The 26,003-nt window shown below is 40.4% G+C and overlaps 1 protein-coding gene across 4 annotated transcripts in view; it reads right to left on the bottom strand.

Moving 5' to 3' along the window:
• Chd9 (chromodomain helicase DNA binding protein 9) overlaps positions 1 to 25,769 on the bottom strand; it is a 150,690-nt gene extending 124,921 nt beyond the window's left edge. For all 4 annotated transcript variants that reach the window (XM_042689983.1, XM_042689985.1, XM_042689984.1 and 1 more), the window contains exons 1-2: positions 25,700 to 25,769; positions 7,494 to 9,113 (exon numbers count right to left, since the gene is read on the bottom strand). In XM_042689983.1, coding sequence (XP_042545917.1) covers positions 7,494 to 9,044 — 1,551 coding nt within the window. In that variant the 5' untranslated portion in view covers positions 9,045 to 9,113; positions 25,700 to 25,769. The remainder of the gene's footprint in view (positions 1 to 7,493; positions 9,114 to 25,699) is intronic.
• Positions 25,770 to 26,003: the final 234 nt, after the last annotated feature.

The raw sequence follows: 26,003 nt of genomic DNA, 5'->3' as shown, positions 1-26,003 counted from the left end.
ACAACATAAATGAGCCCTGAAAACATTATGCTAAGTGAAAGAAACCCATCATAAAAGACTAGGATTCTATTTATTTATACAGAATCAGCAAACATCGAGAAAAAGTAGACTGCTGATTGTCTAGAGTTTTGTGGTGACAGGAGAAAAAGAGTGACTGTTAATACGAATAGGGTTTCTTTGGGAGTAATGACAATGTCAAAATTGATACTGATGATAGTTGCACAACAATGAAAATATGGAAAACAATTGAATTTTGTAAGGTGGTGAAGTGTACAGTGTGTGAATTACATCCTCACAGAACTGTTATTATAAAGAATAATGAATCTAATGCAAGTGAAACAATTTTGTTTTTACTGTTTCTCTGAGGATTACACAATTGAAATGAGTTTACTCAATTATTATTATAAAATATTGTTATGGGAAATTAATAAAATGGTGTCATTTTATTCTTTCAATACATTCTTTACTCATGTAAATACCAAGTAATTATTTGATGTCGGTATAATTTGTGGAGGGGAAGGGGAAAAAGAAATTTAAATAAGGATACAGGTGGACCCGTTGCAACAATGAGAAGTACAAGTTGTCATGTCGAAAACGAACTTTACAACTTTGGTGGGAGGTGGGGGTGGATTGGGTGAGGAGGCGGAGGGAGGCTGGGAAGGGATGGGAAGGGGAAACAAAGGAGGAGGCTACAATGCTTGATAAGAAATGTACTCATTATCTTGCCCATCTAATTGTAACCCCTCTGTACAGTATTTTCACAATAAAAAATAAATAAAAATTAAAAAATAAATACCAAGTAATTTCCTTGTTAATAAAAAACCCATGACTTTTGTACTTAATCTTGAGATCCAACCAAAACTTAAAACTTTAAGTTACCTAATTATATGGTAAAAATAAAACTGTATAAAACACCAAGATTAATTTCTTGGTGCTTGGTCCTAAGTAGATCATAACATATTTCTTTTTCTTTTTTTTTTGTGTGTTTTTTTTTTTTTTTTTGGGTCCGGTCATGGGGCCTGAACTCTGGGTCTGGGCGCTGTCCCTCAGATCTTCAGATCAAGGCTAGCACTCTACCACTTGAGCCACAGCAACACTTCCGGCTTTTTTTTTTTTTCTTTTTGCTTATGTGGTGCTGAGGAATCGAACCCAGGGCCTTGAGCATGCAAGGCAAGCGCTCTACCACTGAGCCACCTTCCCAGCCCCTTTCTTTTTCTTTTTTGTCAGTTGTGGGGCTTGAACGCAGGGCCTGGGCACTGTCCCTGAGCTCTTTTGCTCAAAGCTAGCACTCCACCACTTTGAGCTACAACTTTAATTCCAGTTTTCTGGTGGTTAATTGGAGGTAAGAGTCTCATGGACTTTCTAGCCTGGGATGGCTTTACTCAATCCTGAGATCTCACTCTTCTGAGCAGTATTACACATGTGAGCCACTGAATCATGACATTTTTTCTTTCTAAGTTTGCTAAATAGAACCAGAAAGCATTGTTTATAGTATATTCCTGTTATATATCAATCCTGAAAGCCCTAGCATATATGTTAACATTTAATATATTCATTTACATTTCAGTTCATTTTTCTTTTCATAATAACTAGATAACCATAATCTCAGATGCAGATAAATAGACTATAGAAGGGACCCTGCCTATTATTATTTTTGGTGTGTGTGGGAGGGGGGAAAGATTGCTGGGATTTGAACTGAAGGTCTTGAATTGACTAGGAAAGTGCTCTACCATTAAGCCACATTTCCAACCCTATTTTTGCTTTAGCATTTTTTTGAGATAGGGTCTGAACTTTTTACCAGGCTGGCCTCAGATGGTGATTTAACACAAACTGTTAAATTCCTGCAGGTGCATTATGAAGCTCATTTGATGCAGAGAGGTACACAGTCATGTTATCAGTTGTGTTTAAATCATTGTGTCATCTGAGTATTTCCTTGACCTTAGTTTTATGAAAAATGCCTCAAAACAAGCAAAATAAATGTGCTTTTCTTAAAAAAAAAATTGAAGGGAAAGTTTAGATTTGTTGCAAGGCAGCACATCTTTAGCGCAACTTGGGTGGTGTTATAGGAAATGCAGACATGTACCATCACACCCAGCTTCAATAGTTATCTTTTGGTTATCTTTTTCTTTTTCACTTTGTCTTTTGTGAGAGAATCTCACTGTATTAACTCAGGCTATGTCATACAGACCACTGACCTGAGATCTTTGCTTCCTGATTACTGAGATAACAGGTGTGTACCATCACGCCCAGCAGTAACTTATTTTCCATGCTTGTTTTCTATAAATCCATTGATTGTAACAATTACCTACTATATTTAACAGAAAAAAAATTATTACCATATAGTATGATTTTTGTTGTTGTTGATGGTAGTTATGGGGCTTGAACTCAGGGCCTGGGTGCTGTCCCCGAGCCTCTTTTGTGCTCAATGCTAGAGCTTTACTACTTGAGCCACAGCGCCACTTCTGGCTTTTTCTGAGGAGTTTATAACAGATAAGAGTCTGGCAGGCTGGCTTTGAACCATGATCCTCATATCTCTGCCTCCTGAGTAGCTAGGATTATAGGAGTGAGCCACCGGCGCCCAGCTTAAAGTACAACTTTTACATGGGCTTCATAAACCTGTCTTAAAGGTTTCTTTTTAATTTACAAATAATTAGTATCTTTACATTCAAGAAATCAAAATTTAAGTTATTTTAAAAAGTAAGAGAGTTAGGCATCTATGGCTATATACAGAATCCTAGCTGAGGCTGAGGCGTTAAGGTTCAAAGTCAGTCCAGGTAGACAAATCTGAGATACTTACCTAAAATTACCTAGCACAAAAGCCAAAAGGAGGTGTATGTCAAATAGTAGAATACCAGCTTTGAGTGGAAAAGCTTAGCAAGATCATGAGAGCCTGAGTTCAAGCCCCAGTACTAAGGGGGTTGGGGGAAAGAGAAGTGTCACACAGTATCCCATATACGTTATTTCCTCTTTATAACTAAAACAAACACAAAAGATTTGGTGATAGAGAACAGCAGAAAATATTTGTCTGTCATAAAGAGTGTAGTTTAGGATGTTTTATTCTCCCAAAATTTCTTTGCTCTAAAAATTAGACAAAGAAAGCTAATATTTTCTGTGTATATAATTTAATTTTATTTATTTATTATTGTCGGTCATGGGGCCTGAACTCTGGGCCTGGGTGCTGTCCCTTAGCTCTTCAACTTAAGACTAGAGCTCTACCACTTGAGCCACAGAGCCACTTCCTGCTTTTTCTGCTTATGTGGTGCTGAGGAATTGAACCCAGGGCCTCATGCATGCAAAGCAAGCACTCTACCACTGAGCCACTTTCCTAGCCCCTGCGTATGTTGTTTTATACATACTAACAATTAGAAATATCTACAATAGCTTCCTCCCCTACCATGCCCCTTTCAAGATGCTTCTCTCAGCAACCAGGTTCTTTTCTTCTCTTATTTTTAAAAGTGGCAAAATTCTAGAGTCAAATATAGAAGTGATCTCAGCAATAATCACTATTTTTAACAATTGAGCCAGACATCAGGATAATCTAAGATGTTTGAAATTATATCTATAATCACCCCACTTGTGAAAAAAGATAAGGCAATGTTTCAAAATACTCTTTAAACATCTGATGGCTCACTGTAGTTTTCTAAAACTGAGTGATTTTTCATCCAGTAGATTAAAGAAAAGCATCTATTTAGATAAAAAGCATATGCCACTCTATTATTATTATTTTGGGGGAGAGGTGGCCCGGTCATGGGGCCTGAACTCTGGGCCTGGGCGCTGTCCCTCAGCTCTTCAGCTCAAGGCTAGCGCTCTACCACTTGAGCCACAGCGCCACTTCCGGCTTTTTTTTCTTTTTGTTTATGTGGTGCTGAGGAATCGAACCCAGGGCCTTATGCATGCAACGCAAGCGCTCTACCACTGAGTCACCTTCCCAGCCCCTCTAAATTATTTTTTTAATCTTTCAATTTCTATATGTAATAATGCTATTTCAAGTAAGAGAGCTAAAAAAACTTAACCAAAATAAGGAAGAACAACAACAATAAACGCAGAGTTTTCATTCTGTTGATTCTAAGAAAGCAACATAATAATCTAAGAACATAATGTAACATTTCAGGTGTAGAATATTCATAATAACCATCAGAACATAGCAGAAATTACATAGGCAAAATTTTTAATTTCTCTACTTGAATTTGCCATAAATTTCACTATTAAATCATCTGAACTTCATATATTTAGGATATATGATCTCAACTTCATATATTTAGGATATATGATCTCAGTACTTATGAAACATAGATAATCCATGACAATAATCACCATTATAATCCTAACATCCAATCTCTTCTCTTTACTGCCACAATCAATGAAATCCAGTATCGTTTTTAATGCTAAGAAATAATAGGAAAGTTGGTTATCAGACTTTGTTTCAAAGGTCAAGAAGGTATTTCAAACAGGCTACTCCAGAAATTTGGGGCATGTTTACTTTTTTTAAAGGACAAAGAAAATAAAGTTATAAAAGGTTTCTTATGATGGGTCTGAAAACAATTTTTCTTATGAGTTATATAGCTACATACTAGCAAGACACTATATTACCCTTCATTCCAATCTTAGGACAGTTCTTTTACTTCTTTAAGCCAAGAAAACACATTAAAAACATGATGTAAAAATAATGACAGGAAAACAAAATTAAAAATTACAGTTCATAAGGTTTATGCTTTGCAATGTCAAGTCACAAAAAAGTGATTAATCAAACTATTCAGACATCTACATAGAAAGTTGGATAAATAACTTTCAAGTTCAACTAGTGGAGATTTTTTCCTATGGTCCTTCTGATTAACATGCTTGATCTTCCAGTAGAGGGAGCAAAATCCCATACTTAAAGTCACAAGGGATGGGTTTAAGTGCCTTTTAAGTACACCTAAGTACACCTTTAATACATCTACCTAGACATTTCAAAAAAAAAAGAAAGTATGTTTAAACTAGTATCTGAAATAGAATTGAAATAAACCTAATGGGAAAATCGTAGACTTTATTTTTTTGAAATATCTTAAGCTTTCAAATAAAAAACTGGTCCTTAAATACTTCAAGAACCATGGTTCAAGAACACTGTCTACTTATTCTCACATGTAACTAAGGTATTAAAGCATTTATTAAACAATGTAACAAGATTCCAGGGAAATATAAAATATCACATAAGATTTTATTATAAAACTAATGACACATTTATAGATTGCTTTATAGATTTGCTTTACAATTAACATACACAATAGATTGTAACTAAAACACATCCATGCAGTTCCATGCTCATTTATAGATTGGATTATTTCTTCTTTTTGCTAAAAAGAAAAAAAAGAAGAAAAGACAACTAATGACACAGCCTGGCACCAGTTGCTCACGCCTGTAATCCTACCAACTCAGGAGGCTGAGATCTGAGGCTCACGGTTCAAAGCCAGCCTGGGTAGGAAAAGGCCATGCGACTCTTATCACCAATAAAACCACTAGAAAACCGGAAGTGCCGCTGTGGCTCAAGCAGTAGAGTGCTCACTTTGAGTTGAAGAGTGTAGGGACAGTGCCCAAGCCCAGAGTTCAAGCCCCACGACCGACAAAAAACAAAACAAACAAACCAAAAAAACAACTAATGACACAATACAGAAAACTAAAGCATAACTGTACTATATCTGTTTTTTTCCATTTATATGCTTTAATGTCACTTTTTCTTTTAAAAGTATTATATAAATATTTACTAAGTACTTACCTATAAACTAGGCATAATCCTAAGCACTTTTATATGTTGTAATTGTTAATTCTTCCCAAAACCCTATTAGATTCTACACCTATTTCATATTTTAGAAATAAAGAATAAGAAACACATAGAAATTGTGTGATTAGCTCAATGTCATGTATGAGGAGCCAAAGATTCGTACCTACATGGTCTAATACCAGAATCTGAACTGTTATCCTAATTTTAAATTGTGATTTTTCCCCATATCATTAGCCAAAATTTTCTCAGTGTTAACCTTCAGTTTTTTCAATATTTAAAATAATCCATCAAACACAGAAATAATAATAAACTATGCTGTTTCTAGCTGTCCCTTATAAACATAGGAAGATAAATATCTTTGAGTATATATATTTGCTATGTTTAGGATGCTATAATATTCCATTAAGTTGCTTTTAAAAATATTTTTACAGGGGCTGGGAAGGTGGCTCAGTGGTAGAGCACTTGCCTTGCATGCCTGAGGCCCTGGGTTCGATTCCTCAGCACCACATAAGCAAAAAAGAAAAAAGCCAGAAGTGGCGCTGTGGCTCAAGTGGTAAAGCGCTAGCCTTGAGCTAAAGAGCTGAGGGACAGCGCCCAGGCCCAGAGTTCAGGCCCCACGACCAGACCCCAAAAAAAAAAATGTTTACAAATTATAAGAAACCCATGAAACTACCAATTTTACCAAAACTTTGACAGCACTGGCATCAAAATTAAAAATTTTTATTAAAGTTGTATATTGTACGAGTTTTGTTGAGGGGTTTTTCTTCTTTTGAATTTCATCCTATGTGCTTTAGCTAGTTATCAAATGAGATTGTATTCTAGTTAATTTATATGCACCTTTATGGGGATATTAATACTATGTCCATTATATTTATAAAAATTTTCACCTATTTCCCAATGATTAAGGTTTTATTTATTTTTTTGTCCATTGTGGGGCTTGACCTCTGGGCCTGGGCACTATCCCTCAGCTCTTCAGCACAAGGCTAGCACTTTACTACTTGAGCCACAGTGCCTCTTCCAGTTTACTGGTGGTTAATTGGAGACAGAAGTCTCACGAACTTTCCTGCCGGGGCTGATTTTGAACCATGATCCTCAGATCTCAGGCTCCTGAGTAGCTAGGACTACAGGTGTGAACCACTGGCAAACCACTTTAAGGTTTTATTTTTTATAAAACCTGTTAAAGTAAATACAGCTGGGCACTGGTGGGCTCACACCTATAATCCCAGCTACTCTTGAGGCTGAGATGTGAGGATCAGGGCTTGAAGCCAACCCAACCAGGAAAGTCTATGCGACTCTTTTCTCCAATAAACTATTCAGAAAAAGCCAGAAGTGACACTGTGGCTCAAATGGTAGAGCACTAGCCTTGAGCAAAAGAAGTTCAGGGATAGTGTCCAGGCTCAGAGTTCAAGCCCCAGGACCGGCAATAAAATAGATCTTAAAAACTTGTAATTTTCTAAACATAAAAGTTAATTTACTGCATTGAGTACATCAATAAATCACTTTCATCAACTGAAAAATAATATTGGAGAGCAAATCTAGGGCCTTCCACATGCTATAGGCAAACACTGAGCTATACATCCACAGCCCCTCAACATTTTTAAAGCAAGATCCAATACATATACTAATACAATGCTGAGACTAGGAAATCTTAACCAGGTTTTATATAAAATTAACTCAATGAGTAAAAGCACATTTTAGCCCACATTGATAAATTAAAAAAAAAACAACTACATACCTGTCGCTGTAAACACAGGCGATTTCTGTCATGTAAATGCTGATGATTAGGAAATGATGAATGCCAACTCCGAGCCTGATATTGCAACTGAGTATGAGCCATATCAGAAGGTCGTGCTATAAGATGGGAAGTAAAGTGTCGATCAAGGTCATGATCCAAAACATGATTTGAATTATCTTGTCCAAATGTTGTCTCATCAAATTGGGGAAGAAGACCCTCCTGAAGAAGTTCCTCTGGGTCAAGTCCTGTAAATGGCTCAGTATGAGATCCCATTTGATGAAGTAAATTCTCTTCTAAAGTTGAAAAACCATTGGTTTCTACATGATCACTGAAATGGCTCATTTGAGCTCCTGAGTCAACAGGATCTTGGAAGTTCATGTGCACAGGAGATAATTTTGAACTGCTATAATTACCCTGAGGATGTGATGAATGCAACATTTGGAAATTATTTGAATTCAATGATGCACTGGGGTTTAGGATATGCTGAGTGGATTCTTGCTTGATTCTCCTATGAGGCGAAAAGGAATTACTTCCAGTAAAATCAGATAAAGTCTGATTTGCATGATTAGGTGCAAGAACTGCAGAGGATTGAAGGAGACTGTTGGGTGATACATGATTACTGGGAAAGGAATAATGTGAAGAAAACTGCTGTGAATTGCTGACAGAACAAGAAGTCATATTTGGAGATGATCCATTAAAATTTCCGTCTTGATGACTGTTACACTTAAGGAAGTGTACTGAAGGGTTTGATGTTTGAGAAAAATGAATTGAATGAGATGGTTGTGAAGCAGATGCATTAGTAATATGAGATGGGTGATTAACATTGACTCTATGTGGACCAGAAACATTAACATCTATAAAATTTTTAGATTGGCTAAGAGAGTTTTGCCCTGGATTAAGATTATTTCTGTTCTGTTGTGAGCGTAATGAAGTACACTGTGTTTGTTGTTCATTGGCCTGAAATAAGGCAAAGTCAGGGTGTGCCACAAAGCTTTTATTTTGATGCATAGAGTGTGAATGTCCTTGTTGGTGAAAAGGAGATCCATTTTGATTAGAAATGCTAGGAGCTGTCTGATGGCCCCACATTGGACTGCCATCTGCTACATCTGGAAACAAACCATTGGGTTGGTTAGGGGGGTGGATAGGAGAACAATTAAATTGAGAATGTGGAGATAACATATGTTCAGCTGGGCTTCCGAAAGATTGATTAACTTGGTGAAATTTCATTGAGTCAAACTGATTTAACTGTTCAAAATCAGTCATCTTCTGATGTGTTGGAGTACTTTGAACATGGTTCAATGAGTCTATGTGCAAAGGTTCAAATTCTGCACCCAAGTTCAATTCATCAACTAGTGAGACAGGTCCTGGTTGTACAAATGTATCATCTGACAATCCTTCTAAAGTCTCACCAAAAAGATTGGCATCATCAAAGAAGTCCATGATTGGATCTGTCATCTTCAAAATTAAGTAACAATTTGGGCTCTTAAACTCCAAATGGAGTTTATTTAGCTTGTCTGTAGTAGATATTATTGGATCATTTCCAAAGGTCATCCGCTAACCCAAAACAGGCCAATGTTCATTATTGCTCTCCATAATGACATGTGGTGAAGTGTCAGAATCCTGGGGAAAAAAAGAAATGTAAATTTACTAATAAGTATTCATTAAACTTACATTTAAAAAACCTTAGGTACAGAATTTTTAATGAAATAATTAACTGCTAATAGCTCATTAATATTCTCTTCAAGGAAACAAAGGCTCCTGTAGTAGACAGAAATATATAGACTTAAAAGCAAAGGTGTAGGGGCTGGGAATGTGGCTCAGTGGTAAAGTGCTTGCCTAGCATGCATTAAGCCCTGGATTCGATTCCTTAGTACCACAAAAACAGAAAAGGCCAGAAGTGGTGCAGTAGCTCAAGTGGTAGAGTATTAGCCTTGAGCCAAAGAAGTTCAGGGACAATGCCCAGGCCCTCAAGCCCCAGGACTGGCAGGAAAAAAAAAAAGGCAATAATGTAGCCAGGAGCTGGTGGCTCAGCCCTGTAATCTTAGCTACTTGGAGGCTGATATCTGAGGATCACAGTTTGAAGCAAGCTGGGTAAAGAAAGTCAGTGAAACTCTTATCTCCAATAAACTACTCAGAAAGAGTCGGAAATGGTGCTGTGGCTCAAGTGGTAGAGCACTAGCTTTGAGCACAAAGAGGCTCAGGGACAGTACCCATGCCCAGAGTTCAAGCCCTAAGACCAGACAAAAACAACAACAAAAATACCCCACATAATAATATATATACTTCATTCCAAGTATATATAGTGAGAAAAGAATATAAAATAAGCCTAGGAATAATATGCCATGTGCTATATGCCCATGGAATAGTCATCGCCCCCAGGATGATACTAGGATGATAAAAAATAACTGATCTAAGCTACACTCCAGTGGCTCACATCTGTAATCCTATATACTCAGGAGGTTGAGATCTAAGGATGGTGGTTCAAAGCCAGTATGGGCAGCAAAGTTGATGAGACTCTTATTTCCAATAAACTGCTCGAAAAAAAGGTCCTAAGTGGATCTGTAGCTCAACTAGTACAGTGCTATCCTCAAGCAAAAAAAAGCTCAAGAACAGTGCTCAGGTCGTGAGTTCAAGTCCCAGGACAGATACATATGTATACATGCGCACACACACACACACACACACACACACACACATCTCTGAAAGAGAATATGAACAATTAAATACTCCATGGATTATAATAAACTTTATATGTACTTTGATAAAAGTAAGCAACAGAGGAAAAGTATATAATGGAAAGAAAAAGAAAACAGACACCAATGCCTCATTATAATAAGATACACATTGCAATAAGCCTTAGTTATGAAACTAAGTACTAAATGTGAACTGTGAGAAATGCCCATAAAACATCGAGTCAGTCTAAGTTATGTATTTTTGTTCGTAATATTTTGAAATAACTATGTAACTCAAACTGGCCTTCAGCTCTCAATTCTCCTACCTCAGCCTCTAGAGTGCCAGAATTATAGGCTTGTACCACAACATCTGGCATGAGTGTAATTTTAACTTATTACTTAATTAATCAAGTGCTCCTGGACAACATCATCATATCCAAAACATCTACACATAAACTGTAAAAATTCCTTGCCCCCAGAATGAAGTTTTAAGTAGATGAGACTCTGAATAGGGAAGGGAGTCTGCAATGAGAAAACATATATTAAAGAAAATATGGTAAATGTGCCTTAAGAGAGCTATAAACTCATTTATAAAGTGAATTATGAAGAGAGCATATTTTGCTGATTTTTTTATTTTGTAATTATTTTATTTATTATTATTATTTTTGCCAGTACTGGGGCTTGAATTAAGGGCCTGGGCACTGTTCCTGAGCTTCTTTTTCTCAAGACTAGCACTCTACCACACTGAGCCACAGCTCCACTTCTGGCTTTTTCTGCTTATTTGGTACTGAGGAATCAAACCCAGGGCTTCATGCATGCCAGAAAAGCACTCTATCAGTAAACCACATTCCCAGCCCCAGAAAATGATTCTTTGAATAGGTAACATTTGGAAGAATCCTTATAAAAGATTTAGAAGAGTAGACAATGAGTTCAGAAATAAAATCTGGCAGGAGTTAAGTACTGTGTAGGAAACAGTACTTCTCCCACTGGAAAAGGTACACAAAGGGAAGAAAGTAGAAAGTAAATCAATGTAAAATAAGTGCAGACATAGAAACTGGAATAATGATATAGAATAGCTTATTAATGTTGCCCATTAAAATACTATATCTGGCTAGGTGCTGATAGCTCACATTTCTAATCCTAGCGATTTAGGAGGCTGGGATCTGAGGACTGTGGTTCAAAGCCAGCCCAGGCAGGAAAGGGTATGAGACTCTTATCTACAATTAACCCCCAGAAAACCAGAAGTGGAGCTGTGGCTCAAAGTGGCAGAGTACTAGCCTTGAACGAAAGAGCTCAAGGGCAGCACCCAGGCTCTAAATTCAAAACCCATGATGGAGAAAAAAAAAGTTCTAGGGATTAGGAAGGTAGTTTAAAGATAGAAGATTGGCCTGTTACACTGGGTTGGATCCCAGCATCAAACAGAAAGAAAAAAAAAAAGTTCTTTACCTTAAATCAATTTTCATCTTTGCCTTAAAAAGAAAGTATCCCCTTTGATAGTCAGGTGCCAGTGGCTCATGCCTAGAATCCTATAATCCTAGCTACTCGAGCTGCTGAGATCTGAGGATTGAGGTTCAAAGCTCAGGCAGGAAAGTCCATGAGTTTCTTATCTCCAAAGGGCTACCAAAAAGCCAGAAGCAGAGCTGTGTGTAGATCAAGTGGTAGAGCATTAGCCTTGAGCACAAAAACTCAGGGACAGCACCCAGGCCCTGAGTTAAAGCTCCATGAGTGGCAAAAAAAGAAGTATCCACTTTGAGTCAGGTATTAGTCGCTAGAATGGAGGTTCAAAGTTAGAACATTTCCAACTGAAGTCTCAGTTACTTGAGTTTCTTTTCAGCCTTTGTATCAAACCAAAACATTATGAGATAAATAAAAAATAAGTATAGCTATTATAAAACAAATGCTGGGGAGGGGAGGATTGGTAGTTCACTTCTATAATCCCAGCACTGAAAAGGCTGAGGCAGAAGAATCATGAGTTTGCAGCCAGGTTTGCTCTACATAGGAAAACCTTGCCTACTTAAAAAACAAAACAAAACAAAAAAAAACTGTATATGAGAATACAGCCAGGGCTGGGAAAGTGGCTCAGTGGTAGAGTGCTTGCCTTGCATGCATGAGGCCCTGGGTTTGATTCCTCCACACCACATAAGCAAAAAGAAAAAAGCCGGAAGAGGCGCTGTGGCTCAAGTGGTAGAGCGCTAGCCTTGAGCTGAAGAGCTGAGGGACAGCACCCAGGCCCAGAGTTCAGGCCCTACGACCGGACTCCCCTCCCCCCCCCCCCGCAAAAAAAAGAATACAGCCATCTTTTCAAATGGATTAATGCCCACACATATTCCATCACTTCCTAAGGTCTTTAACCATTCCCTTGTAATTGCTTCTCTTCTTAACTTTGAGCATCAGCAGGTCTTCTCTACCTTAAGAAAACCATACAGACCAAATCATCCTATTTAGATCCTTATATTCAATGTTAAATACTGAAAACAAGTGATTTACTGCCTCCATTTTCTAACTACACATTAGCTTGTAAACCTCTTACACTTGGTAGTTTCTGCATCTATCTATCAATGGCAATTTCCTAGACAGGGACTACCAGAATATCCACATTACAAGAGCACATGGATGCTCTCATAATTCCGGTCTTTGACCACTAAGAAAACACTTGCCATCAGTAATGGACATGACAATAAAGGATAAATACAAATGCTATTTTTCATATGAAATCCAGCAGTCTATGTATGATCATTCATCATATACCAATTAGGTTCTCAGTCTTTTTAGAATAAAAATTATGGTCAGGTGTGATGGTGGCATCTTGTAATTCCAGAACTCACACATGTAATCTCAGAAATTAGGTGTTTAGGTGGAATCACTTGAGACGAGCCTTTTGAAAACAACCTGGGCAATACAGTGACTCCTCATCTCAAAAGAAAAAGAAAAAGGAATGAAGGAGAGAGAAAGAAGAAGAGAAGAGAAAGAGAAGAGAGAAGAGAAAGAAGAAAAAAGAGAAGAGAGAGAAGAGGGAAGAGGGAAGAGTTGGAAGAGGAAAGAGGGAAGAGAAGGGAGACTGACTTACTCAGCTACCACTCTACTTGGATTATAAGAAAAGCAATTTAAATGTTTCTAAATGGTTTCTGGAAATTCTTAGGCTCTATGATACTACACTCACTTGGATTTTCTTTACTGCAACTTGTCCTCTGTGTCTGATTGGTATAAAATAGTTTAATGCATATAAGATTATAGGTGTGACTTCATATGTACCAAATTCAGTTACTTAACACTTCAAATTCAATCAAATCTTAATATATCTTCAATATATCCTCTAAAATGTAATTTCATTAATAACTCAATTCCACTTTTTTTTTTCTGTTGGTTTTGGTGCTTGAACTCTGGGCCTGGGCACTGTCCCTCATTTCAGCTCAAGGCAAGCGCTCTACCACTTGAGCCACAGCATCACTTCCAGTTTTCTGGTGGTTAATTGGAGATGAATCTCACGGATTTTCTTGCCCAGGCTGGCTTTGAACAGTGATCCTCAGATCTCAGCCTCCTAAGTAGCTAGGATTATAGGCTTGAGCCCCCAGCAGTGGGCTTAATTCCACTTTTTAAAATGATGTGAATGCTGTAAAATGTTTTTCTACTATTGATATAAATAAATATATAAAACTCAGTTCTATGACTTTAAGGAAACTGTCTTAGTGCCATTCTGGAAGTTTCTGACTTAAGATACAGTATTTGATCATAAGAGATAGTAACACTACCAGTAGCCCTAGGAATTCTGGTCATGTCTGCACATTTTCGTTAGCCTGAGGAATAACTTACATCTTTGTAATATTGTTCCCCTTTTTAATTAGGACCTTATTTCAAAGCATACTACATACTTTACCTAATAGTTGTCAAATTCACCTTAGCAAAATACTTTTCTCTCTCTTTCAGGAATGTTCTTTGATTATGCCACAGATAAGCATTTTTTCATTCTTCACAAACGTCAAGTATCCTAGAATTATGGTAGATACAGTTCGATCTAGTTTAAAACTTAAAGATCAAGAAAAGTTATCTCTTACCATCTCACTATTATGTGTTCTGTTAGAATACAACAGGTATAACATAGTTACTTTTTTTGTCACTGTTTTGAGACCAAGTGTTGCTCAGTGTAGAACAGAACTTGCTATGTAGCATAGACTGGCCTCAGACTCACAATCCTCCTTTCCTGTGGCCTCATGAGTACTAGGATTACAATGGATCACTGCATAGAGCTCGGTCCTCATTTTTGAATTTAAAAATTTCTATTTGTTATCTCATATCTTTGCCTTACAGCTCAGATTATCTACCAAATATCACCAAATATCTACCTTTGGAGGCAAGAAGAAAAGAACACAAAACATCAAATATAGTAGTGTGCTAAACCATATAATTAACTATGGGATAACTATCCATTCATATACTGCTAAATGAAAGAATGAATAAAACAATAAGGTTAGTAAACTATAGGGCATTATTACTATAGTATGTATGAGCAGCTTTTATTTTATATTATTTGGTGCTGGTCCTGCAGCTTGAAGTCATGGCCTTGGAGCTGCCCGAAGCTTTTTTTCCTCAAGGTTAGGGCTCTACCATTGGCCATAGCTGCAGTTCCAGCTTCTGGGTAGTTATAACTCGTATATGTCTGGGACAAGTAGAAAAGGTCAAAAGCTATGTACATATGACCAGATAAGATGAAATTAAGTGAAATGAATTCCACGATAGGGACACAAGTGTTTTTTTTTTTCTTTCTTGCTATTGTATCTAATGTATTTATAAGGTACCATGTGATTTTTTTGTTGCTTTTTATGTTCCTCCCCCACAATGTAACCCGTTTTCACTGTATTTGATGTGGGTATAATTTGGGGAGGGAAAGGGAAAAAACAAAATGTTTATATAGGGATACAGGTTAACCCACTGCAACAATGAGATGTACAAGACACTATGTTGAAAAACAAACTTTACAATTTGTGGGGGGAGGTAGTGTAGTTGTGGAAGTGGGAAAGAAGGGATGGTAGGGGAAAAACAAAGGAGGAGGCAACAATGCTTGATAAGAAATGTACTCATGCCGGGTGCTGGTGGCTCACGCCTGTAATCCTAGCTACTCAGGAGGCTGAGATCTGAGGATCACGGTTCAAAGCCAGCCCGAGCAGGAGAGACCGTAAGACTCCTATCTCCAATAAACCACCAGAAAACCGGAAGTGGCGCTGTAGCTCAAGTGGTAGAGCACTGGCCTTGAGCTGAAGAGCTGAGGGACAGCGCCCAGACCCAGAGTTCAAGCCCCACGGCCGACCAAAAAAAACAAAAAAACAAAGAAATGTACTCATTACCTTGCTCATGTAACTGCAACCCCTCTGTACAGTAGTTCCACAATTAAAAAAAAAAAAAACCACTTTTTTTTTTTTTAAAGAATCTCATGGCCGTTGGGAGCTGGTGGTGGCTCATGCCTATAATCATAACTACTCAGGAGGCTGAGATCTGAGGATTGCTATTCATTGCCAGCAGGGGCAGGAAAGTCTAAGACTCTCATCTCCAATTAACCACAGAAAACTGGGAATGGCACAAAGTGGTAGATCGCTACCCTTGAGCAAAAAAGCTCAAGGATAGTGCCCAGGCTCTGAGTTCAAGCTCTATGACCAACAAATAAAAAAAATTTTTTTTAAGAATCTCATGGACCAGGAGGCTGAGATCTGAGGATCGCGGTTCAAAGCCAGCCCGGGCAGGACAGACTGTGAGACTCCTATCTCCAATAAACCACCAGAAAACCTGAAGTGGCGCTGTAGCTCAAGTGGTAGAGCACTCGCCTTGAGCTGAGGAGCTGAGGAACAGTGCCCAGGCCCAGAGTTCAAGCCCCACGACCGACAAAAAAAAAAAAAAAAAAAGAATCTCATGGACTTTGATGTCCAGGCTGGCTCCAAACCACCATTTAATAAAGTTCAAAAACAAAATAATCTATGGTTTTAGAAGTAAGTCAGGATAATGGTCCCCTCTAGGAAGGAAGGAAAGGAGTGATAATTAGAAAAGCATATGAAGGGAGTTCTGAGCTGCTGATAATGATAACGTTCTATTTTTTTTAACCTGGGTGGTAGTTTCAGAGATGTATTTACTTTGTAATAAACCAGACTGTGCATATCTGTTGTAGCCTAACAAAAAGTGTTGTTTTCCTACTTTTTTGTGTGTGGTTTTGGGGATTTAACTCAAAGCCTCAGGTTCTGGTTAAGCTTGCTTGCTCAACTGGTGCTCTCCCTATCACCTGAGCCTGGCCTCTAATTCCTACCTTTTTTTCTGCTTTCTTTCTTTCCTTTCTTTCCCTCCCTCCCTCCCTTCCTCCTTCCCTCTTTCCCCCCCTTCTCTCTTTCTTTCTTTTTCTAGTTAATTGGAGATAAGAGTCTCATGGATTTTTCTGCTTGAGTGGGCTTTAAATCCTAGTTTTCAAATCTAAGCCTCTTTTGAGTATGATTCCCAGATCCCAGTATCCTGACAGCTAGGATTACAGGCATGAACAACCAGTGCCCCACTGCTTCTTTTTCTGGAAGTGCTGGGATGGAGCCCAGTGCCTTATACATGGCTACACAAGCACCAAACCACTGAGGTATACCCTCATCCCTAATTGCTTTTTAAAAGCAAATATATAAAAAACATTTTAAAGCTCCATACAGTGGCCCTTATCTCCTAGCTACTCTGAAGGTGTACAGTGGTTCAAGCCAGCTCTGGAAAAAGCCTATTGAGACCCTATCACAATGAAAAGTTGGGTACAATGGCACATATCAGTCATCCCAGTATTTAGGATGTACAAACAGGACTGCAGTTCATGCCAGCCAAGGCAAAAAAAGCTAGACCCTATTTTAAAAAATGACAGCAAAGAAGAGTGGAGACGTGGCTTATAATTTAAGATAATGTAAAAATAAAATAATGTAAACCTACATGACCTGTGATACAGCATAAAATTCTAAGATAAACAATGCAAAGCATGAATTTTAACCATTTCATAAATCATTCTTTTTCTTTCTCTGACAAAATATAAAGTTATATATCTGAAGAATAGTCCCTGAATTCTAACAGAATAAAATGTTATATACTGCATAGTGCTCTTGAGGAGCACTGGAGGAGAAAAATCTTTTCTTCAGATTTCAAATCATTTGGGAGGTCAAAATAAAAACAAAGCTGGGCACTGGTGGCTCACGCCTGTAATCCTAGCTACTCAGGAGGCTGAGATCTGAGGATTACAGTTCAAAGCCAGCCCAGGTAGGAAAGTCCGTGAGACTCTTATCTACTATTAAACCACTAGAAAACCGGAAGTGGTGCTGTGGCTCAAGAGGTAGAGTGCTCGCCTTGAGCGCAGGGACAGTGCCCAAGCCCAAAGTTCAAGCCCCACAACCAACCAAAAAAATAAAAAATAAAAAAAACAAAAACAAAGCTTACTTGAGTATCTTTGCTTATAATGCCATATTGTAATAGAAGAAACATCACTGTCTGACAACCTATTAGTAATCAGTAATGACTTGAGCTGCAGTTTTAACTAATAAGCACCATTAAATGAGAAGTCTCACTTAAAATTACAAATTTACTATTAGCCTAACAACTGTTGTTCAAAGAATATCAAGACCATAACTTTTATATTCTACACCATCATCTAACTATTCTAAGCCCGCCAAATATTATGCATGTTAAGTGCTATTATCTGGAATGCTTAGGACCAGAAGCATTATAGATTTATGAACATTAGTATATACATGAGATATTCTGCAAGAGCCCAAATCGAAAGATAAAATGTATTTGCTTTATTATAGCTCTACATATAGACTGAAGTAATTCTATGCAATGTTTTCACTGCACCTCCAATTTCATTGTAACTATCACATGAGGTCAAGTATGGAATTTTCTATTTATAGCATTCTATCAGTCAAAAAATTGCAGGTTCGGGGCTGGGAAGTTGGCTCACTGGTAGAGCGCTTGCCTTGCATGCCTGAGGCCCTGGGTTCGATTCCTCAGCACCACATAAGCAAAAAAAGAAAAAAACCCGGAAGTGGCGCTGTGACTCAAGTGGTAGAGCGCTAGCCTAGAGCTGAAGAGCTGAGGGACAGTGCCCAGGCCCAGAGTTCAGGTCCCACAACCGGACCCAAAAAAAAAAAGAAAGAAAGAAAGAAAGAGTGCTTGCCTTGCATGCCTGAGGCCCTGGGTTCGATTCCTCAGCACCACATAAGCAAAAAGAAAAAAGCCGGAAGTGGTGCTGTGGTTCAAGTGGCAGAGCGCTAGCCTTGAGCTGAAGAGCTGAGGGACAGCGCCCAGACCCCACGACCAGACCCAAAAAAAAAATTGCAGGTTTTTAATTTCTTACTTTCAGATTGAGGATGCCATATTTACAAAAGGCTTGTCAAATAAATACATTAGAGTATGTGAATCAAACTACCTAACTAACTGAATGTGAGATGACTACCCCTTTCATACACTGCTGAAAATGTGAATTGAAACAAATTTAGAAAATTATAACGCATCACTGCTAAAATTCAAATGTGGGTATATCTATGACCAGCTTTTCTACTCCCTAAAAATATATACCTGTAGCTGAACTATTGTTCAAAACTTCCTATACAAACTGGATAATGAGAATATTCACTCAAAAACTGAAACTGTTAGAACACCATATCATCCACTAATTTTTTAACATAAATACAAAGTTTACTTCTTACTCTAAAAAGATACTCTATGAATATGACTTAGTAGTGTGATGTCACAGATATGGTTAAAACTGTGTTGAAGTTCCTTCCATTCACATAAAGGCAGACTCAATCTTCTGAAGCACTTGTCTGGTAATAGAGTTCAAAAATTGACTTTCTGCTGGGTGCCAGTGTGGCTCATGCCTGTAATCCTAGCTACTCATGAGGCTAAGATCTGATGATCATGGTTCAAAGCCAGCCTGGGCAGCAAAAAGTCCAAGAGACTCTTACCTCCAATTAACCACCAGAAAACTGGAAGTGGTGCTATGGCTCAAGCCCTCTGGCTTGCCTTGAACTGTAGCACTCAGGGACAGCACACAGGCCCAGAGTTCAAGCCCCATGACCACCAACAACAAAAAAAAAGTTGACTTTTTGTCAAAGTTTTTTTATCCTTCATATCTTTAACTCACTAAATTACATACCATTATCCACCTACTCTCCCTTAAGCCAGGAACTATCAATGAAATAATTTTTGACACCTTTCCTCTAAAAACCACTCTATTATAAAGCTGTCCCAATTTTACCATCTCCTTACCTTCTGTTTTCTCTGTCTCTCAAATATAGTATTTGGGGAGAAAAGGTAAATGGTACCTATGTAGCATATGTACAAAGTATATTATTACATAAATCTCCACCCTTCATCCCTTATAGTTGCTGTCCTAGTACCAACTACCATCCTATCTTATCTTGGCACCTGCAGTATTACAGAATGGTTGCTTTCACTCTTGCCTTTCTCCAAGCCATTTCATAAAGATATTTTTAAAATATGAACTTTTGGCTGGGTAGGTAGCTCAGTGGTAGAGTGCTTGCCTTGCATGCATGAGGCCCTGGGTTCGATTCCTCAGTCCCACATAAGCAGAAAAAGCCAGAAGTGGCACTGTGGCTCAAGGGGTAGAGCGCTAGCCTTGAGTTGAAGAGCTGAGGGACAGTGCCCAGGCCCAGAGTTCAGGCCCCACAACCGGACAAAGAAAAAAAATTTTTTTTCTTTTCTTCATGGTCTTAAAACATATTTTTCTCTTTTCCAGGAAAATGGTTTCTCTCTATTGCCTATATGATTTTTTTGGGGGGGAGGGGGGGTGCTGTTCTTGAGACTCTAACACAGAGCCTGGCACTGTCCCTGAGTTTTTTTGCTCAAGGCTGGTTCTCAACCACTTGATCCACAGCCCTACTTCCAGCTTTTTGGGTAGTTAACTGAAGAGTCTCATGACTTCACTAGGCTGCTTGGAACCACAATATTCGGACCTCAGCTCCAAGTAGCTACAATGAAATGCATGAACCACCAGTGCCCAGCCTGTTTGATATCTTAATGCCTCAAACAGCACAACCTGAGACAGGACTTCTCTGATCACAGAATCTAAAAACGCCTCCACATTTGTCTCTCATAGCAATGTTCTTTTCTTCCATTAAATTCACTATAAATTGTCATTTCTTATTTGTTTAGTTGTTCATTATCTCCTCTATTACACTGTAGGGCTCCATGAAAGCAGGAATCACTTACACACTCAACATATTTACATAATATATAACAAAATAAATGAGGGGAGTGCTTAATAAATCTGTTTAATAAATGAATGAACACAAATGATCTGGAGTCCAAAGAATAAATTGCAGCTGAGGTAGCATTCCCCTTCTCTGGGCATCCCAGTGTCACTTGATCAGTTATCCAACTGTTTCTTTAAAAAAAAAAGCAAGCCCCACGACCGACAAAAAAAAGAAAAAAAGAGCAAAAATGTCCCTGAAATTTCACACAATTAAATAGAGTAAATGTCAGAAAAGTATATGTGATATGCCAAATAAGACAAATAATGATGCTTTATCAGATGAGTAATCCTAAAGGGTCACAACAGGAGGTGATTTTCTTCACAAGGCAGAATAAGACCTAAGTCTTCAGACTGGTGAAATTTCAGGAAGTAGGAAGGGAATAAAACACAATAAAGAAGAGAGGCACAAATTGCTAAAAGATAGTTCTATCTCCATTTATAAGTGAAAACTTATATATATATATTTTTTTTGGGGGGGGGGGGGTCCGGTCATGGGGGACTGAACTCTGGGCGTGGGCGCTGTCCCTCAGCTCTTCAGCTCAAGGCTAGCGCTCTACCACTTGAGCCACAGCACCACTTCCGGCTTTTTTCTTTTTGCTTATGTGGTGCTGAGGAATCGAACCCAGGGCCTCAGGCATGCAAGGCAAGCACTCTACCACTGAGCCAACTTCCCAGCCCTGAAAACTTATATTTTAAAAGCAGGTAAGTAAACCTTGCATCATATAAGAAATGTAGTGCGGGGAATGTGACTTATTGGTACAGTGCTTGCCTAGCATGCATGAAGCCCTGGATTTGATTCTCAGTACCACATAAAAGTGGTGCTGTGGCTCAAGTGGACAAGTGCTAGCCTTGAGCACAGAGAGGCTCAGGGACAGAGCCCAGGCCTGAGTTCAAGCCCAGAACTGGCAAAAATGGAGAGGGGTCAGGGAAGGAAGGAGAAAAGAAAGGAGAGAGAAGAGAAAAGGGAAAGGGAAAAGAAGGAAGGAAGGGGAGATAAGAATAGAGGGGAGCTGGGGCTGGGAAGGTGGCACAGTGGTAGAGCACTTGCCTTGCATGCATGAGGCCCTGGGTTCGATTCCCCAGCACCACATAAGCAAAAAGAAAAAAGCCGGAAGTGGTGCTGTGGCTCAAGTGGTACAGTGCTAGCCTTGAGCTGAAGAGCTGAGGGACAGTGCCCAGGCCCAGAATTCAGGCCCCATGACTGGACCAAAAAAAAAAAAAAAAGAATAGAGGGGAGGGCTAAGAAGGTAGCTTAGTGGTAGAGCGCTTGCCTTGCATGCATGAGGCCCTGGGTTCGATTCTTGGACACCACATAAGCAGAAAAAGCCAGAAGTGGCCCTGTGGCTCTAGTGGTAGAGCCTTGAGCTGAAGAGCTGAGGGACAGCGCCCAGGCCCAGAGTTCAGGCCCCAACAACAACAACAAAGAATAGAGGGGGATGGGAGACAGGGAGAGTGGGAGAGGGAAGAAGAGAGGGGGAGAGAAGGATAGAGGTAGATAGCTGGGGGGGGGAGGAAAAGGGGGATGTGAGAGGGGGAGGGAGAGGGAGAGGGGGAGAGAGAGAGAGAGAGAGAGAGAGAACCACAACTATTTAAAAGGCTAAAAATAAAATTGTTTTATCTTGTGTCTATAATTTTTTTCTGACTCCCAATTTTTGGCTTTTAGTTTGCCAAACCCAAAAACATGCTTTCATTAGTTTTTACTCTGTCCAACTTTATCTATTCTCATACTTATGCTCTTTACTCATTGCCCTGAAATTTCCCTGGTACACCTATTATTTCAGTCATGTTTTTGTTTTATAGACTCTGACCTCTCTAGGATTTTATTGTTCTAATCCTGTAGCTAGTTGTTTTTTTCCTCGTATATTTACATAAATGATAGAAACACATTTAACTCTGCAGAATATTTAATTTTGACAAATTAAGTCTTTTTGGTCTGATTTGTGTGTGGTGGTCCAGGCCTTGAGCTCTCACTTGGCTTTTTCCTCTTATCGCTAGTGCTCCACCACTTGCATCATACCTCCAGTCAGCATTTTTGCTGAGTAATTAGAGATGGCATGTCTCTCAACTTTTCTATCTGGGCTGGCTTTGAACCAAGATCCTCAGATCTCAATCTTCTGAGTAAAGATTACAGACATGAGCCACAAGTTATAGGAGGTTTAGAAGTTATTCACAGCATTTGCAAATTGAAATCTATGATTTAATGAATCTCAACCTTGTCCTAGGCTTCTGTCATTGAAAACATCCCTTTCTTTACTCATACCTATCTGTTCAGGGGATTTTGTTTATTGTGCCAGTACTGAGGCTTGAACTCAGGCTCTAGGCACTGTCCCTTAATTTTCTCATTCAAGGCTAACACTCTACCCCTTGAGCCACACTTCCACTTTCAGCTTTTCGGTAGTTCACTAAAGATGTTTGGGCTGGCTTCAAACTGGAATCCTTAGATCTCAGCATGAGTAGCTAAGATTACAGGTGTGAGCAACCAGTGCCTAGCAAGGGTTTCTTTAAAAAAAAAAAAAAAAAGCCTTTTGGAAAAGGTCAACTATACTCTTACTTGTTTCTTGCTTTAGCTTTGTGTTTGTGACAATATTGAGGCTTGAAAACAGAGCCTTATACACTTACCAGGCTTTTCCCACTCCAGGCTGGTACTCTACCACTTGAGCCATGTCTCCAGTTCCACTTTTTTTCTGGTTAACTGGAGATGATTTATTTACCTGGTATGACTTTAAACCATCACCTCAGAGCTCAGCCTCCATAATAGCTAAGATATAGTTATGGGCCCCAGTGCCCTATGTGCTATTTGTTTTTAAACTTTTCCTTAACATCTGAAATCCAAATACAGTATCTGTATTTCAGAGAACAGACTTCATAAAATAGAATCCTAAAAGTGTCAAACTGGAATGTAGATGAAAATTTTAATGGAGAAATCTATGGCAGACAGTGGAAAAGAAACTTGACTGTATAACTATATATCTAGTTAAGTGACAAAATCCTGATTTATTCTCTTCAACTTGTTTTCTTTCAAAATCAAGAGGTTTTTAGAGGATTTTACAAGTGATACTAGCACAAGGGTTTTTGTTGTTGTTGCTGCTGCTGTTATTTCCCTTGCCTTTTGGACATCATCTACTATTGTCAATTGATCACAAGTTACTGTGACTGAAAGGTATTTCGAACTACAATACCTATTTCCCTGAAGTTGTTTAGGATGACAGTTGCTCTTAACCAAATCTAGGAGGCATCAATCCCTCAATCCCCAGTGCATTTCATGTCCATGTTACATGGTTTGTTGTTTATAGGAAACTAACGCTCTAAGAACTGAGACCTGCAAATACTTTTGTAGTACACTAGCTATTTAATGCCAACTATCAAAGCTAAAAGTCTCTTAATTTGGGCTAGCAATGTGGCTTACCAGTAGAGTGTTTGCCTAGTATGCATGAGGCCCTGAGTTCAATTCCTCAGTACCACATACACAGAAAAGGCTAGAAGTTGCACTGTGGCTCAAGTGGTAGAGTGATAGCCTTGAGCTACAGTGCCCTGGTCCCTGAGTTCAAGCCCCAGGACTGGCCAAAAAAAAAAAGTCACTGAAGAAACAAATGTCTCCCCAAATACATAGAGAGGTTTGGCATATTCAAGCAACAGATAGATATTTTAACAAATATCCTATATATAAGGGTCTATGCTGTCTGCAATTAACAAAAAAGCTGCAAACTCAATGTTCTGCAACTCCAGGCCAACAGAAAACACTGTTTTGCGTCGAAATGAAAAATAAAAACTTCCTCCATCTGCAATGTGAGTTCCTGTCAAGTTCAACTTTCTGCATATATGCTGTAGACCTAGTTTTTAAAAAAAACACCTATATTGTTATGCACAGTTCATGTACAGATTCTCTACCTAAACCCTGTTTAGGTAGAGAATAACAGTACTCAAAGTAAGCACTCTTTTTTCTGTTGATATAGTTGGTTTAGTAGAACTGGACATTATGAAGTCCGAGAAAAGGAAATGGTGAACCTAAATTGTGCCAGTGACTTTTACTAATGAAAATGAACTTTACTTAAATAGGGGAAATTTCTGAAGATATGCCCCATAGACGAATAAAAGTTACAGCAGGGTCACATCCAACCCTTACAGTAAAGGAATTGTGCAGCGATGTTGATCACAACTCTAATTCTTGTCTACTTTGTTTTTAAAAGTTTTCTTTTTTTTTTTTTTTTAAGGCAAAACAAAACCAAAAAAGGAACAAACAGAAACTAGTCTCCGAGCTGACAGGCCAACCCATAAGACACTGGCTTTCCGGGTCAGGCTAGGCTTTGGGATGGATCTGAGAGACCGTGGAACCACCCATCACGTCCCACACCCAGATAAGATGCCCCAAAGTGCGGCAGCACTGACCCCGACACACTGAGAGGATACTGGGGGATCGAGGCCACTCGGCAGACAGAGAGCAAAGAAGCCTTCGAGGCTGCCCTCTGGGGCGAAGGATTCCAGGAAAGGCAGGGTGATAGGAAGGGAGAGACAAGGCCTGGGAAAGTGCCGGGGGCGTCTGGAGCTCCAGGACACCCAGCACTCGCGCGGGACGCCCTGTCATGAGTCACAGGGGCCAGACGGGAGGGGGCGGGGGGAGCAGAGGCAGGATGGAGGGAAGCCCGACCCTCGCCTGGGAACCCAGCCCAGGGGGAGGCCCCAACCTCGCGCGGGGCGGGGAAGAGGGGCCCGCCTGCCCCACGCCCTGCCCACCCAGTCCGCACCTCCACCCGACGCAACAGGCGCGGCGGTCGTGTCCCGACCCCAGGGTCTCCGGGCTTGGGGGGCCAGGGCTGCAGCCCGCAGCCATGACAGGCGCGGGGCGGGCCGCAGGCGGGCTGGGCCGCACGTGCGGGCAGCGCCCGCTCCCCCGCCCCCCGTGCGCCCGCCCCGCCCCGGGCGCGGGTCCCTCACCTCGGGTGGCGCTGCCTGGCCGGCCCCGACCCCCGCCCGCTCCTCCCCGGCCGGGCGGCGGCGGCGGCGGCGGCGGCGGCGGCGGCGGCACGTACTCACCCCCGCTCGCCAGCTCTAGGGCTGCGCCATGACTGAGGCGCCCCCGCCGCCCCCCGCCTAGACCGAGACTGACACGCACGACTGGCCGGGCGGGGGCGGCCCCCAGGCGACCACCCGGCTGACAGAACCCGCCTCCACCTCTCCCCACCAGTTGAACGGCGGCTGCACCGCGGTGTCCCCGGGTTTCCTCCCCACGCCTGAGACGGCGGGTGGCAGAGGCGAGCGGTGGCACTTACCGGCGGCACGGCCAGGCCCCCCTGTCAGCGAGGGGCCGGGAGGGAGAGGAGGAGTGGAAGGGGCACCGCCCCCCCGCGCCGCCACGCACCCACCTGATTGGCCCAGTCCACTCCCCCAGCACGACCCCACCAGCCCCTGCGAGCGGTACTCCGGCAGCACCGGCGCGTCATTTGCATATTTGTGCCCGCGCCGCTGATTGGCCCTGGCGCGGAGGGACGGCTGTGACCGCCGCAGCTCCGGTCGCGACTTGGGCCCGCGTAGGGCGACCCAGGACGGAGGACGCTCTCGCCGCTCCCCTACCCT

This window comes from Dipodomys spectabilis, unplaced genomic scaffold (genome assembly GCF_019054845.1).
Source record: "Dipodomys spectabilis isolate Male_0828 unplaced genomic scaffold, ASM1905484v1 ptg000130l, whole genome shotgun sequence".
Taxonomy (NCBI): domain Eukaryota; kingdom Metazoa; phylum Chordata; class Mammalia; order Rodentia; family Heteromyidae; genus Dipodomys; species Dipodomys spectabilis.
This window is presented reverse-complemented; position numbering and strand designations above follow the sequence as displayed.